At 44.6% G+C, this 16,817-nt stretch overlaps 1 protein-coding gene across 1 annotated transcript in view; it reads right to left on the bottom strand.

Annotated features, from left to right (window-relative positions):
- Positions 1-650: 650 nt before the first annotated feature.
- Positions 651-16,817, bottom strand: part of THSD4 (thrombospondin type 1 domain containing 4) — a gene marked incomplete at both ends in the record, with an annotated part of 183,222 nt that continues 167,055 nt past the window's right edge. The window contains 7 exons of the mRNA XM_079701134.1: positions 651-793; positions 1,267-1,411; positions 5,795-5,974; positions 11,359-11,532; positions 13,177-13,350; positions 13,937-14,141; positions 15,108-15,237. Coding sequence (XP_079557260.1) covers positions 651-793; positions 1,267-1,411; positions 5,795-5,974; positions 11,359-11,532; positions 13,177-13,350; positions 13,937-14,141; positions 15,108-15,237 — 1,151 coding nt within the window. The remainder of the gene's footprint in view (positions 794-1,266; positions 1,412-5,794; positions 5,975-11,358; positions 11,533-13,176; positions 13,351-13,936; positions 14,142-15,107; positions 15,238-16,817) is intronic.

The raw sequence follows: 16,817 nt of genomic DNA, 5'->3' as shown, positions 1-16,817 counted from the left end.
AGGTAGGTTACCTAAGTTTAGTCTCAGTTTCCTTGTCAGTAAAATGGGGACAACGATTCATTCCCTGACTCCCATTCTGGGGCACTGTGCTCACAGCCGCTAATGAGCTAATATCTCTGAATACACCTGCAAAACAATAAAGCTCTAAACTGGCATGAGATATTTGTGTCACAAGGCTGAAAAAGAGCCTAATGTCTTTGAGAGTAAAAATAGGCACAGCCGGGCTGAGGTAACAGAGGGATGCAGGCATCCTAGCAAGGCTTAAGGGGGCTCTGGGGTGGGGGGACTGTCTCCTCTGATTCTCCAAGGGGCGCTGGTATTAGAAAGGCGAGCAGCACTGGGGCTAGGCAGTGCCCAGACAGGGCCTGACTGCTGACTTAGAAAGTGCCAGGACGGGAGTCGGCCGAGAGCTGCATGCAGTCCCCACCGCTCGGTCTGCAGAGAGCGCAGGTGCCAGGTTTCTGAAGGAGGGGTCAGCAGTTCACGGTGATGATGCCCTTGCTCCTGGGCACCGTATGTACACTTTATGAAGGTGGGGTGCTAAGTTGGCTGGCAGCTCCACAGGCCAGGGAGCCCCCAGGAGGGGCAGCAGTCAGCCAGTCCCACTGCTCACAGACTCCCTGACCTGCCCACGGTTGCGGAGCGGGGTGTTATCTGCTCCCCAGGAAGCCCGAGTGCCTGTTGGCCACGCGCGTGCAGGAGACGCAGCAGGCAGTCTTGTAGTAGTTGTAGACGCAGAGCCTGGCCTGGACCACCACGTTGCAGTTGTAGTACCTGTCCTTGCAGTTTTCATCTGTAGCAGAGGAGAACAGAAAAGACTCTCTGAGTACGAGGGGCAGCCTGGACTTAGGGAAGGAGAAAGGGCGGTCGGTGTGGCTCTTCATCCCGGTCCTGCTGTTTATTATTGATGGGAGGTGTGAGTGTGGGCTGAGAGTTTTTATTTTTTTCTTCTTCTTTAAACATGCAGTTGAAATCTATCTACTTTGGCCATAAGGATGCTGGAACCAAATCTCTGAGTGCATTGCCATTTTAATCAATTCCCATGTAAGTTTATCTGTTGATGGGTGGCTTGGATCGCCATCTGTGTTATCAACAGGCACCTTAAACTATGAAATATATACCCAAAGGATGCTGACCCCCTTCAACTCCATGACTAGGCACAAGGTCACAGAGAGACCTAGATGAATCTGGCATTTTCATACCAGAGAACAGGACGGACCTTAAGAAAGATGAATATTTTACTCCAAGATAGGACTCCCTACTTACCAACTTCAGGGACGCAGTCCTGAGGGTTACAAGATTCTTTCTCTTCTGGTTTCAACTGAGGGTCACAGAGATTACTTAGGGTCATCTCATCAGACAGACAGCGCACTTCCCGGACGCGGAAGCCGCCCTGGCAGCTCTTGGAACACTGCCCGGGGAAAGGAAGAAAGTTAGATTTCTTGACAGCCCATTAGCTCAGCACATGGGAGAAGACAGATATTGGAAAATTTCAGACATCTACCAAAGGAGACAGAGTATTAAACTCCCCTGCACCTAGCAACCAGCTTCAACACGCATCCACTCATGGCTAGCCACGTCTCGTCTGTACCCACCCAGGTCCATTATTTTGAAGCAAATCTAGATATCATATCACTTCTTCCATAATATTTCTGTCTGTAGCTCTAAACAACAAAGACTCTTAAAAAATTACCACGATGCCATTATTACACCTAGAAATCAACAATAGTTCCTTATCTTCAAAGATATATTCAGTGCTCCTATTTCCATTTGCCTTGTGAATCTCAATTTTTTTAATAGTGCTTTTTTTGGGGGGGGATCAGGATCCACATCAGGTCTGTATATTGCAGCTGGTTGACATGCCTTTTACGACTCTTAATCCATGGGTTCCCCTCCCCTGTGTTTCTTCTCCCTTATACTTTATTTGTTGGAGGAACTGAGTCATTTGTCCTGTAGAGTTTCCCACAGTCAGGATTTTGCTGACTGCATCCCCATGGTACAGTTTGACATGTTCCTCTGTCTTCTGCATTTCCTGTAAATTGGAAATTGGATCCAGAAGAGGCCTTAACAGGTGCAGATTTGATTTTTTGTGGTGAGACTGCTTCATAGGATGTGTATGTTTGTCTCTCTTTGTAGGGGGTCAGCAGCCACTGATGAGCAGATCCATTAGTTCATTTGGGGTTGAAAAATGGTGATAATATCCTAACACCTCTTCTTCTTCTTTTTTTTTTTTTTTCTTGTACGTGGGCCTCTCACTGTTGTGGCCTCTCCTGTTGCGGAGCACAGGCTCCGGACGTGCAGGCTCAGCGGCCACGGCTCACGGGCCCAGCCGCTCCATGGCATGTGGGATCCTCCTGGACCGGGGCTCGAATGAGTGTCCCCTGCATCGGCAGGCGGACTCTCAACCACTGCGCCACCAGGGAAGCCCTCTTCTTCTTTTATAAGCAGAGAATGTAAAGAATCCCCACTCCTTCCTCACATATATTTACTCTCTGGTTACCCAGTGGTATGGCTTGTTTAGGAGAGACAGGGTAAATTCTTGACTATTTTCTTTTATTTATCAGTTTTCAGAATAATGAGTTGGTTCCCCTAACATCCTCCAATGGTGGAACCTCTAATTAGTTTTTTTTTTATCATTACAAACTTATTATAGATGGATGGATTTAAACATATGTGATGTATTTCATTAAATCCATGGTAGTTATTATTTTTACTGATGCTCACTGATGCCCCATCAATGGCTATCAGGAGCCCAAACGTTGGTTCTTGAGCCCTTTGGACATGAACTCGTCTTTGAGAACCTCCTTGTTACCTGGTATGAAAAGACATCCCAATCTAATTTATATTTATAACAGTCACAGACCTGGAATCAGCCATTTCTCTAAGAATTCTTGGTTCCTTTTAGTGGGGAGTGGTATTTTGAAACCATATTCTGGCTGATAGGCATGCCGTTTGCTACTGGGTTGGTCATTGTTTCCAGGCTCTTTCAGTGGATAAAACAGGGGAAAAAAATTTTTTAAGATAAATTAATTTGTGAGTTCATACTGATATTTCTAAGTCCAATTCAGGACAACAGGATTTTCACTTAAATCTCTTCTACTTTTGGTCTGTATCTTCTTTCTCCTAAGTTGAGAATCCTATTTCTCAAGGATACTGGGGATAATAGAGCTATACTATCATACTAGCATATTTACTGGTACATATATTATCACAGTACCATAAAGTAGATTATTAATTTACTTTATCACCCATTATACACCCAATCATCTCAGAACACAGGACACCAGCTGTCACTAAAAATGTGATTATTGCAAACAATACAAACGTTTTTCTGCAGTCCTTTTTGTCCTTAGGGATGGACAGTCAAATTACTGTGGTTTACAGCCACATGCAAGAGTGCTGATGCCACCAACTGCATACATATTTAGGTTAATTTGTTTCATTGCATTTTCCATTTTTAGGGATTTCTTTTTTAAGAAGAATAATTTTGTTAAAAAAAAATTTTTTTTTTGGCTGCGTTGGGTCTTCGTTGCTGTGCGTGGGCTTTCTTTAGTTGTGGTGAGCAGGGGCTACTCTTCGTTACGGTGCCTAGGCTTCTCATTGTGGTGGCTTCCCTTGCTGCGGAGCATGGGCTCTAGGCACGTGGGCTTCAGTAGTTGTGGCACGTGGGCTCTAGAGCACAGGCTCAGTAGTTATGGCACATGGGCTTAGCTGCTCTGCGGCATGTAGCATCCTCCTGGACCAGGGCTCGAACCTGTGTCCCCTGAATTGGCAGGAGGATTCTTAACCACTGCACCACCAGGGAAGTCCCTGTTTTATAATTATATAAAATATTTACTTAGTTCCAAACTCAAATTTATACAACAAGGTAAATTAAAAAGTGTCTTGCTTCCATCATCTTTGCTACTATGGTAACTATATATTTCATATTAGTTTCAGTTCACTTATTTATTTTAAAATTTACATGCAGAAAAATTCATTTTTTGTGGTGCACAGTTCTGAGTTTTGACAAATTCAGAGAGTCATGTATCTCCCACTGCAAACAAGACAGAACTTTCATCACACACAACAAATCCTCTTGTGTTGTCCCTTTGTAGTGAGATTCACCCTGCCCCATCCTCTGGCAATCACTGATCTGGTCTCTGTGCCTATAGTTTTTTCTTTTACAGAATATTATGTAAATGTAATCATACAACATACAGTTTTGGGGGGGTTCTTTCTTTCATTTAGCAAAATGCATCTGAAGTTCCTCCAAGTCGTGGGAGGTATCAGTTCATTCGTTCTTGTTGCTGAGTGGTACCTCATTGTTTGGACGCACTGCATTTTGTTTATCCACTGACCTGCTGAGGGACGTCTGGGTTGTTCCCAGGCAAGGCAGGTGTCTTTGGAGTTGGTGGCCTTTGATGTGGCCTGGTGAGTTTGGTCCTTTCTAGACTCTCTAAGCAGAATGGCAGAAGAAAATAGTGATCTGTTCCTGCTTTCTCAAGGGCCTTGGCCAATATCAAAATAATAAAATGGTACTTCCCAGAAGTTGGCAAAACATCTTTGAAACTCAGCACCTCCTTTATTCCCATTTGCATCCAAGGTGTGGTTCACCACATACCCAAATGGCTGTCATACACTGTCTGAAAACAGAATTCTCAGCTTTTATCCACATATTTTATAAGAAAATCCCTTTGATCACCTTTGAATGATTTTGAGGAAGGCTCTGGCCTCTACTCTGGACTCACCTACAGCCACTGCTTGATGATCTTCCCTGACAAAAAGCAGAACGAACACTGGTCCCCTTGTGTACAAGTCATATGAAATGGTCACTGGGAATGATGACCTGAGGAATTTTTCTGTTTTAGGAAGTTTCTTAACAATAAACTCTTTCACTTGAAAAAAAAAGAATTTTATCACTGTTTCCATCCTTTTCCATTTCATTCCTTACTAACCTAGTTCTCTATTCACTCTGTCTCTCTGTAGCTCTGTCTTTCTTCATTTACCCTCCTTCCGTACAAAAAGGATTTGAGATGGCTTAAGAAATACATAAGAGGGCCACAAGATAAAAAATAAGTGAGGAAACTGGGGAAAAAAGAAGATAAAAGTAGGAAGGAGAAAGAGAAGCCAGAGAACATTAGCACCTATAAGTCACTTTGTATATTCTGATAAACTCTCTCTTAGAGATGGGCCACAGTTTTGGCTCTGAGTTTCCTAGTGGCCAATTCAAAGAGAAAAACAGGATCAGTCCCATAATCCATATGGTCCATAGGATTTTTAAAAAGTGTACAACACACACACACACACACACACACACACACAGGTATTGAGAGCTGACAGAAATTCCTCCAGTGGGATTTATAACGAGATCACTTCATGATGTTGTATTCTCAACAGCATCCCTGAATCCTTTCAGCCATCAATCCTCTGCAGCAGTATTTCTCAAAATGTTGGTTACACCTGTAGCCAGCTCACCTAAGGAGCAAATTCCTTGGCCACGTTGGACCCAGAATCGGCGGTTTCAAACAGATCCCCTCTGATTCTTATGCACACAAAAATTTGAGAGTCACTATTTTATGGCCTCTATAGTTTAGAAATCAAGATCGTCCCAGTCTCAGGCTCCCCATTCCCCGTCAAGCAGGCTGAGTCCAGGGCACCCTGGCTGTGACCAAGTAGAGCTGATTGCTGCAGGGAATCTACTCAAGGGCTGAGCCCAGTGCCTGGTACCCAGTAGGTGGCCCAACAGTGAGGGGGGAGGGGGGAAGCATAATGATGTACTAACACAACCTCTACCAAAAGCACCGGGACTTACCATGCTCCATTCTGTGTTAAACCATTTGGCTCCGCAGGGCTTGAGGTGGCAGGATTGCTGGCTGGGGGGTCTCTCCAGGAAGGAACATTCATAGGGTTCCAGCACTTCAAAGGTGTCAGCGTTCTTCCTAACACAAATCACCTCCCTCTGTTGGGTCCCGCTCCCACACTCGATGGAACACTGGAGAAAGAAGCAGAGAAAGATGGGTGTCACATGACAGAAAGGGGACGAGAACTACCGTCCATTGAGTGATGTTTACCAGAGCTTACCACCATTGATTCAGTGAGGAAGAGCCTGAGGGTGCCTGGAAAACACTTCTGGAGGAAAAGTTGCACACAGGTTCCAATTTTCCTAACACTTCCGTGTCTGGAATGGAGAGTGGGTGCCCTGAGTTCTCACAGCTTGAGGATGCTGGCTGCTGAGATCCTGGCACCCTCGGTGAAATATGAGTGAGATGGTGTCCCGTAGGCTTTCCCACAGAACATACCAGCCAGTCAATTTGGTCTTGTCTGGTAGACTCTTGACACCTCTCACTGTAAAACAATGAACTAACATTCTAGTTTATCTGCTGGTCTTTTAGGGGAGGGAACTGGGAATGAATTCATTTCCCAGAGTCTGCATGCCTCTGGATGAAGGGCTAGATTAAAATTTTTTGGGACACACAAAGCGGAGAAGACCACAGACTTGGGACAATGTCCGCTGGTCAGCCCTCCGCTCCCAACAGGGCAGCCAGCAGGAAGCCTTTGTCCGCGGAGTCCAATCCCCTGGCTTCTTACTTGGAGCTGAAGCTCGCTGGGGTTGCAGCCACGAAGAAGCCAGTCAGATAATTACACATCTTGGTTCATTGTGTTAGGTTATGGAAATACGATGCATGTAACCCCCTATAAGTTATTCTGTTTAGATCTATTACTTTGTAAAATGTTTTTTGTTCATGTTTGGTGTACTCTTAATATCTTTAGATTAGAAAATTTTACAAGCTGTGATCTATATACTTTTAAAGACTTTAAAGAAGCTATTGCCTTTATGAATAGCCTGTAAAAATGTCTACAGCTGAAACTCAATATTATCCTTGCTTCTGTATGCAGGCACATGGTGAAATAAAAACAGGGTGGAAAAACCCACGTCACTACCCAGCAAAAGTACCCCAAACCCAAGGCAACAGACTATGGATTATTCACACAGGGCATAATAAACATCTCCATCAGCAATTTCCACTTTGTGCCTTTTTTTCTGCCATCTTCACAGACATCCAGAAAACTACAAGGCTTCTTAGTTTTGGGACTGTCTGCTCAGATGTTAGAGAGTAAATGTGATCCAGACACAGGGGCAGACAAGAAGGCTGCTGTTAATAGCTAAAGACTGTGAAAGAACCATTCCCCCAATCCCCCGCAAGAACTAAGACAATCTAAGGGTGAAGTAAACCCAGAACTGACAGGGAAGAAAGCAAGCATCTGTGCATGAATAATAGACCTGGTGGAATATCTTATGAAAAAGAGTTGGGCTACTTTGTCTCCAGAGTAGAAAAAGACTCCCTAAGCCTGACAGGTCTCATTCTCTTGGGCTTGTTTCTCCGCCAGCCTCAACAGGACCACTGCTAGCACCTGTGCTCACAACTTCCCAGGGAGTCTCTTCCCCTAAGCCCACATGAAAAGTCCCAGGAAAGGACTCCATTTGGCTCGGCTTGGGTCACATGTCCATCCTGGACTAATCACTGTGACCGGGCCAGTGGGGTGTTCAAGAGGCCAACTCTCATTCAAACCACGTGTCTGGAAGGAACATTTATTTTTATATCCTGAAGTCAGTTAATGTTTAAGACCTACTTTCAACAAATAAGCATGCTCTATTTCATTTTCTTTTGGGATAATATCAAATTCCCAGGGCAGGGAGGTGCCAGCAGGCTCTGATAGTCCTATAAATTCAGAATGAAAACCTTGTCCACAATCAATCATGTCCTGACCCTTTGGATGACAGGTAATAAATTCCATGTTTCTAATCTTAGCAGAGATAAATGCTGCCTTCACCAGGATTCACGCAACTCTCAGTTCTCTGAGTAGGTCTGGAGTCAATAGGACGCCCACAGGTAAAAAAAGACCTGAATCGGACTTCCCTGGTGGCGCAGTGGTTGAGAGTCCGCCTGCCAATGTAGGGGACACAGGTTCGTGCCCCGGTCCGGGAGGATCCCACATGCCACGGAGCGGCTGGGCCCGTGAGCCATGGCCGCTGAGCCTGCACGTCCGGAGCCTGTACTCCGCAACGGGAGAGGCCACAACAGTGAGAGGCCCGCGTACCGCAAAAAAAAAAAAAAAAAAAGACCTGAATCCTGCTCTCCTTTCTTCTGCCTCAGACATTGGTGGACATGTGAGTCGAACTGCACTGCTTATCTTCTCTGTGTGAAGGCTGTTATGATCCAGTATTAAGATTTCACACAGGACTCTTCCCATTGCCTCAGTTTCCATGAATACTTGGTGTACTTAGTGTCCCATACACAGTCCACTTCTGAATTATCTTTGGGGTTTAGATCCTAGGTGTTTTGCTGCCAACAATGAGATAGAAACATTGGCAGAAAAAATAATAAACATGGAGAAAGGGAACTAGTACTTATTAAGTACTCCCCACGTCCTAAGCAATGACCCTTTTATATACAGTGTCTCATGAAAACCAATAGCAACTCTAAAAGGTTGGTATCATTATCCTCATATTTGGATGAGGAAACAGGCTCAGAGAGGTTAAATTACCTGCCCCAACTCAGAGAACTAAGGCGACGCAGAACTGGGATCTGTTATTAAGTATGTCTAACTCTGATATCAACTTGGGTAGCATTGGAAGTACTTGAATTCTTTCTCTTCTGAATTTTAAAATATTTTACACTTTGTATTATAAAAATATTAAGGAAATTTGAGAAGGAAACACTTACCCATGTTGTTTATATAGAAAACTATACTTTGAAGCGGTTGAGATAGGGTTCATATACTTTCATATTCTGTTTTTCACTTGCCTTTATATTATATGTACTTTCCACATCTTCCTAATTACCATTGCTCTTGTTACGTATCTTAATGAGTTACGATATACCATAATATCCCTAACCATCCTGCTGTCATGAACAGCTCTGTTGAAAAAACATTTTTTTTCTCCTGCTAATTATTTCCTTAAAATGAATCCCCAGGAGTGGGGTGACTGGGTGAAGGCAAATGAACATTTTTACGGTTCTTGACTTTTATTGCCAAATTGCTTTCCAAAGGGGTTGTGTTGATTTACAAGGACAAGGCAGTCCATTTCTTTTCAGGGTCTGTTTTTAAAGCTACTTAAAAGAAATAAAATTCTATATGGAGCCAAAGGTCCAGATAATGTGTAAATCATGATCATCAGCCAAAAAGTCTTTGGAGAACCAGCCAGCCCTGGGAGCCAAATACTATATGGCCCAAGAACTCAAAATACCAATGGTTATCATAACGGGGCAAAGAGGGAATGATTTTAGGGGGTTCATGTTCAGTTTTGGAACCTTAAGGAAAAATTAATTAATCAATTAAGTTACTTTATTGAGGCATTTGGTATTATTGGTTCTTCATAATGAACAAACTTAACTTTCTCTGTTTCTGCTTCGTTACCCCAGTTTTGTTGAGATATAATTGACAAATAAAATTGTAATATATTGAAAGTATGCACATGATGATATGGTATACGTGTGCATTGCAAAAGGATTCTTACAGTCAAGTTAACACATCCATCACTTCCCATATTTACATTTTTTGTGTGTATACGTGACAACACTTAAGTTCTACTCTCTTGGTAAATTTCAGTATACAATACAGTATTATCTACTATAGTCACCATGTTATACATTAGATCCCCAGAACTTATTCATCTTATAACTGAAAGTTTGAACCCTTTACCAACCTCTTCCTATATCCCCCACCCCCAGCCCCTGGCAACCATCATTCAACTCTGTTTTCCTGAGTTTGACTTTTTTTTCAGATCTAACATATAAGTGATACCATGCAGTATTTGCCTTTCTGTGTCTGGTTTATTTCACTTAGCATAATGTCCTCCAAGTCCATCCATGTTGTTGCTAATGGCAGGATTTCCTTCCTTTTTAAAGGCTGAATAATATTCCATTATAAACAAATACCACATTTTCTTTATCCATTCATCTGTCGACAGACACTTAGATTATTTCCATACCTTGGCTATTGTGAACAATACTACGAACATGGTGGGGGGCTGGGCAGTGCGGATATCTCTCCCAGATAATGATTTTCTTTCCTTTGGATATATACCCAGAAGCGGGATTGCTGGATCATAGCTATTTCTGCTTTTGACACTCAAATACAGACAAAACTGACTTGATTAACAATAATAGCATTAGAAGCTACAATTTATTGTGTTTATTGTATGTCAGGCACTGCACTACATACTTTGTACACATTACTTCATTTCTTCTAAAAATAACCTCACAATGTGCTTCATTATTGGCATTTTATAGACAAGGAAACCATGCTGGACCATAAGCTTCCTGAGGGCAGGGATATTTGTTTTGCTCAATGATGTATCCCAAGGGATTAGAGAGAAGAGCACATAGTAGGTGCTCAATAACTACTGGGTTTTTTTTTTGAGATATCACCAATATCTGTTAAAATGGCAAAAAAAAAACAAAAGCAAAAACAACTCAGACGATACCATGATCTGATGATACAAAGGAACTAGAACTTTTAGACATTACTCACAGGAATACAAAAGGGTACAGCCACTCTGGAAGAGCTTGGAGGTCTGTATTAAATTAAAGAACCATTTACTACACAACTCAGCAATTCCACTCCTAGGCATTGACCCAGGTGAAATGAAAACTTATGTACCCATAAAAAACTGTACATGAAAGTTAAAATGGCTTTATTCAAAATTACCAAACACTGAAGTGTCCCTCAACTTGGGAATCAACAGTGTAATATACCCATACAATGGAACACTACTCAGCCACAAACAGAATGAACTATTGATATATGGAACAATATGGATAAATCTCAAATGCATGTGTATTACATATAAGCAAAAGGAAGCTGACTCAAAAGGCTACATACTGTTATATACAGTAATATGAAATTTTGGAAAATGCAAAATTATGAGGACAGAAACAGATGAGTGGATGCCAGGTGCCAGGTTTGAAGGAAAAAGTTGACCACAAAGGCACAGGAGAATTTTGGTGGGCAGTGGAACTGTTCTATATCTTGATCGTGGTGGTAGTTACATGACAGTAATGTTTGTCAATAATGATAGAACTATATACTAGTTATGGGTTGAACTGTGTCCCCCAAGAGTTCATATGTTTAAATCCTAACCTCTAAACCTCAGCATCTGACCTTGTTTGGAGAGAGGGTCTTCACAAATTAATCAAGAATAACTACTGTTGACCGAATGAGGCTCTAAAAGCATAAGTAGCTTCTCTAGGGTCATGGGTAGCACAGCTAGGGTTCAAACCCACCTGGCACGCCCGGGATACACCGAGCACTATTCCCTGACCCAGAAACAGGTCAGGGGATGGACAGACACACCCGGTTCTGGCCACTCACCTGACTCCAGCTTCCCGCAAACCACTCCACCTCGCCCGTGCAGGGCCCGTTGTCACATGGGGTGGCCTCCACTGGCCGGTTGTTCCCGCAGCCCTCCAGCGGCAGGCTGCTGACGTGGTTGGTCATGCACACCACCGAGCGTGTCCGCACTCCAGCCCCACACTCTGCCGAGCACTGCGAGACAGCAAGGGGCGCCTTAGAGGGGAGGCCTCCCCGCAGGTTCTGGAGCCACTCTCAAAGGATGCAAATGACATCGCGTTTCCCTACCACCTCTTTCCCCTGGAAACCTCTGACCACTTCTCAGGCACGCTTTCCTCCATTACGGGATATCAGTATGGCACCCTGTCCTACATGTTCAGGGACAGTCTTCTCTCCAAATAGCCTGTCCCACGGCTGTGATTAATACACTTACACTTGTCAGACTATTGTTTGGGCTTTTGATTTCGAAAATCTATTCAGCAGCAGAATAGTGAGAGCACGAAAACTCGGGCACACCATCTGCCTGCTAGGAGCTGAGTCTGGACTGGTCTGGGAGAGGACGGCTGAAGTCCGTCACAAGACATTGCTGCCTGATACTAAGGCAGATGGTTCCAGTCCCCGAGGGCCACAGCTATGGGAGTATTGGGAGGTGGCCTGATAGTAAGGGAGAGCTGGGCCTGGGAACTGGACACATGAGTGTTAATACCCTTGTTATCTGTGTGACCCATGCTCACCTGGACAGCTGGTACAGGGACACATTCCTGGCAGGATGACTCAGAGTCTGCACTGGAACAAGGTTTCAGGGATTTGTAGGCACACTACAGTTTCGAAGCACCCTGAGGGATTCTGCTAAGGGAAATGGTGCAGACCTGGCCTAACTGGGAGGGAGGGACTAAGGACAGATGCAGCCACTAATGTCTCCATCCCAGTTAAACCTCCAGGTCTTCTGAAGAATCCAGAAACCCAGAAACTGTTCATCTGATGAGCAGTCCAGCTGCCCTGGTCAGAATATGCCTACTGCCAGCCAATCAACAGCTTCCACAAGAAAAGGCAGGCAAAACTCCTTATCTCCTTCCCCGATCGCTCCTTCACCCCAACGTACATCCTTGAATTTTGCTTAGTATTTTTCCCTAACATTTTTTTTAAAATTGTGGTAAAATACGCGTAACATAAAATTTACCATATGAATCATTTTTTAAGAGTCAGTGGCATTAAGTACATTCACATTGTTGTGCGACCATCACCACCATCCAACTCCAGAATCCCTCTCTCTTCTGATATAACTCTTATTTTTGTCTTTGATAGATGAATTCAATTTCTTAATGGCTCCCCTTGTACACAGGTAACTGGTGGGCTAATGATGAACTATAGACGCCTTTGAGTTCATCCTTGACACCTGACACCAGGGACCCTAAGGCGGCTGCGCTACTGGGGAGGGGAATGGTGGGATTGGTTTTGAGTTTGTAAGAAGCAGGGAAGGGGGCCTTCTATTTGCTGAGTGCCTGTTCTATGCCAGGCACGCCCAAGATGTAGGAAAGGGGTGATGTAATCCCTCGCTTTATTTAGAATTTCATTACTTAATATTCGTGTGACGTGCTAAGGAGAATTAAATGAATTCTTTCATACCCACGTCTCGATCTTGGAGGCCCTCAGTCTTCATAGAAGGATAGAAAGCCTACAGTAGTTCACCTCTGGGTTTTTCCCCAAAGTCAGAAATCACCTTTGGGATTCCAAGCTAGCGATTCGTCTCTGTGTGGTTTGGGGCACCTCGTGATGCACGGCTCCTGCCCATCAGACCAGCAGACTTGGTCCCACCTGCCCGCCGTCCGGCACGCTCACCCTCTCGCTCCACTCCGTCAGGAACCAGCTCTTGGCGCAGGGTCCCATGTCGCAGTTCTCAATGTCGTTGGGCCGGAGTTTCATGTTGCATTCCTCGTCATCGACCACGTCCCCGATGTTGCTCACACACTTCACATCGCGGGTCCTCTGCCCCACTCCGCAGGGCACCGAGCACTAAAACACAGCAAGCGCACGTCAGCGCACCGGGCAGTGCCAGCTCTGAGGGCCCCTCTGGTCAGGGTGCCCTCATCCTCGTTACCCGCCACCTGAGCAGAGGACGGGGTGGGGCGAGACTCCTGGGTTGCCGGGCCCCCTCTCAAGCGATGCTACCTGGGGAGGATCCCAGCCTGAAAACATCACATGCCTTCTCTCTAAGATCTGCTTGGATGTCTCGCCCACTTTGATCCTCTGGGCCTCAGTTTTGCCATCTATAAAATGGGAGCACACGATTGGAAGGAGGAGTTGGCTCTAGCAGCCTTTGCCAGCCTTCACTCCACCGTGACACAGGAGAGAGAGGACACCGGTGTGCACACGGCTCCCATGGGCTCACCCTGAAAGTTGGCCCTTAAGTCTATCAGGATGATAGGATGGCCCTATCAGCACATCTTATGGTTTGCAGAATAGTCCTTCCAGAACCCCACAGGATGGGTCCTCCTGGAGAATCCAGGGTTCTCCCATGTCAGGTCTGGGAGCAGGGAGGCAGGAGGGTGGCGGTAGGTCTAGGAGGGGGAGCTCCAGAGCAGGCTGGCCTGCTGCGTACCGAGGTCCAGTCTGTCCGGATCTGCCACTCGCTGCAGATCTTGAGCTGGCAGGTGCTGGTGGTCTCGGGCTTCTCCAGGTGCTGGCAGCGGTAGGGCTGCACCGTCAGGCTGCGGTTGGCATACACCTGGCGACACAGAACCTGGCGGTGCTGCATGCCCAGGCCACAGGTTTTGCTGCACTCAGACCACTCCCCGATGTCCCAGCTAGCTCAGGAACGAGAGATCGAGAGGGACCGGTCACTTCGGTCAATAGGAAGAGAGCATCTTACACAGAAGTTGGCCAAGCCAACTTACAAAGAAGCATCAGAATTCTTATGGGTGATCCCCAGCCCAGAGCAGTGCCTGGCAGTCTGCCTAAGGCCGTCTGACTCCATAAAGAATGTGGCTCTGTTCCATATTCTCTTTACCAGTGATTAGGGCCCAGATTCCGTAAAATTATAGAAAACCAAGAAGGTACAAAAGATTTTTATCTAGTCAGAAAAATAACGCCAAAGATGAGTTTTATTACCCTGTAGAACATTAACACACTTTGGAACTAACTTAGAAATCTTCTTCCAACCTTTGTTATTTTTCATGAACTATTTACACATCAGTTTCACATATTCTCCTCTGTTATCCTGCTTTGTCATTTCCTTAAATAAGACATCGGCACATGGGCACTATGTCTTCAGATGAGAATTATGTTCTTATTAGTTTGAGAATTATGTTTTGACCCCTTTTAGGGCTTTCCCTCCTTGTTCTTCTAAAAGTGTCCTACTTATTATTCAATAACTAAACCAAGACCTCTCCTGAGGCACTCCCCAAGCAGATGTATTTGTGACTTACATTAGTCTCTCTCTGTACACAGCTCACCTGAGCACTGACTGCACTGGATTGTAACTCTTTGCTTCCCTCTTTGTTTTCCTTGCCAGCTAAAACCTAATTTCTCCAGTTCACCAAAGGCTTCCTGGGAGTGTGCTGACCAGTTAAAGGCTATGAGCTCCTGTGTTAATCCTGAAAGACAGGTGTGCTTGCTAAACAGACTGCATTTTATGCATAGACTAACTCTCCTGTTTCTAAATCAGATGTAGGCTGATTTAAAAATTAGATTACATCTACTACTAGGGTCCTATGCACAAGCAACTAGAAGTGAGCTGAAAACAGGCAACCGAAACAGAGAGGCCCTCTTACAAGGCTGGGCAAGGGAAGATGTTGCAGGGTTCCTCCTCCGGGGTTGGCTTCATGCTCGAGTCACAGTAGCTCTCAGGAACCTCTTCGTGAGTGTTTCTGTTCACACAGCGAAAAATAGGGTACTGCGATCCTGCAGGGACAAGAAGAACAACACACTCTAATGCTGGGCTATGAATGCAGATGTGCAGAGATCCGGGTGCTGATGAAGAAAAAGCCTCAGAAACAGAACGATTCACACACACACACTCCTCCATTCCTGAGTTTACACGCAGCTCCTGCACAAGGGCTTTCCTAGGCACTGTCCGGGGCAAAGAAGAGCAGGAATAGTTCCTGCCCTCAAAGGCCTTATAATCTATTTGTGGACATGGTTTGAACATGTTCAAAGGCAGATAAAAACAATTCCCCTAAGAGTTCAAGACAACATGAAAGATCGATAGGCAGGGGAATGATTATAAAATGAACACAAATAATAACTTCTTGAAGGTTTTCCACAGACATGAAAGAGAGAGGGTTTTGCAGAGAGAGGGTTGGTTTTGGGGAGCTGTGCACACGTGCATCTTGGAGGGGGGCTCTGTCCAGGCCGCGGAACTGGAACAAAAGTGCATGGCAAACTGGCCTGCAAGCGCCAGGTATGTTGAAGCAACAGTCAGGTTGGGGCAGAGAAGTAAGAAGATTCCAGAGAGGCTAGAAAAGCAGCTGGCTTTGCCTTTGTAAATCATTTTACACATTCCCCCAGTAAAGTACTGATCCAGTGGAATTTTAGTTATTTGAGTATATGTCTGCCTCCTATGAGATGGTGAGTTTCTAGGGGATAGGACTAGTGCTTGCTCAACCCTGTAACCCCAGCACAGCAGGGGAGTAAGTGCTCCATAAAAGTTTGTTGAGTGAATATTTATCAGAGGTCTAACATTTGCTTTTGTTACTTTGCTAAAAAAAAATACTAACTGCCTAAGTTTTTTTGTTTTAAATGCACAGCCTCATGTTTCATACTTAATAAGGCATAATCTATTTTGGAGAAAAAGTCAAAGTTTGTTCAGTGAAATTTCTAGCTCTCAACTGGAAAAAACAAAACAAAAACTGATTCAATTCGGCCTGTCTCTCTGCTACCCCCTGGTGGCAGCACTGAAGTATTACTACTGGGTGTTTACAAAGAACCGTAACTGGGGGAAGGCGCAACCGGAGCGTCTGGAGAGTAAGATGCTTTTTCATACATGACTGTGCACCCACTCCACCCACCCCCGGCCCCAGTCTAGGCCAGTAGCTGAGTCCTGCTGGGCAGAACACTGGCATTTAGCCTACAGCTTTGTCTCAGTTCTGTTGCTAATTGGCCAGGCATTTAGAGTTTCTCAACTTCAACTTGCTATAATTTTAATTGTAACTAGAGGAATAACTTTGAATGTGTCTCTAAATATTTCAGCAGCCACGAAGTGTTTCAATGCTTCTTTAAGCAGATTTTGTTGGGCACACCGAGCCATAAGGTAGTTCTTGTAAAAAACATGACAGTTTGTAAGACAGTTTTGAATCAGAAACAATCATTTGTTTAAACTACTATGGGCGTAAACATTTACAATGCAGCTATAACTTGATACCATTATTTTAAAATAATGTTCCAATTAAGCATAATTATTAGCTGAGTAAAAAGCAGTACTACGCATAGCACAGGGAGATCAGCTCGGTGCTTTGTGAACACCTAGAGGGGTGGGATAGGGA

Source organism: Hyperoodon ampullatus (assembly GCF_949752795.1).
Source record: "Hyperoodon ampullatus genome assembly, chromosome: 3".
NCBI lineage: Eukaryota > Metazoa > Chordata > Mammalia > Artiodactyla > Ziphiidae > Hyperoodon > Hyperoodon ampullatus.
This window is presented reverse-complemented; position numbering and strand designations above follow the sequence as displayed.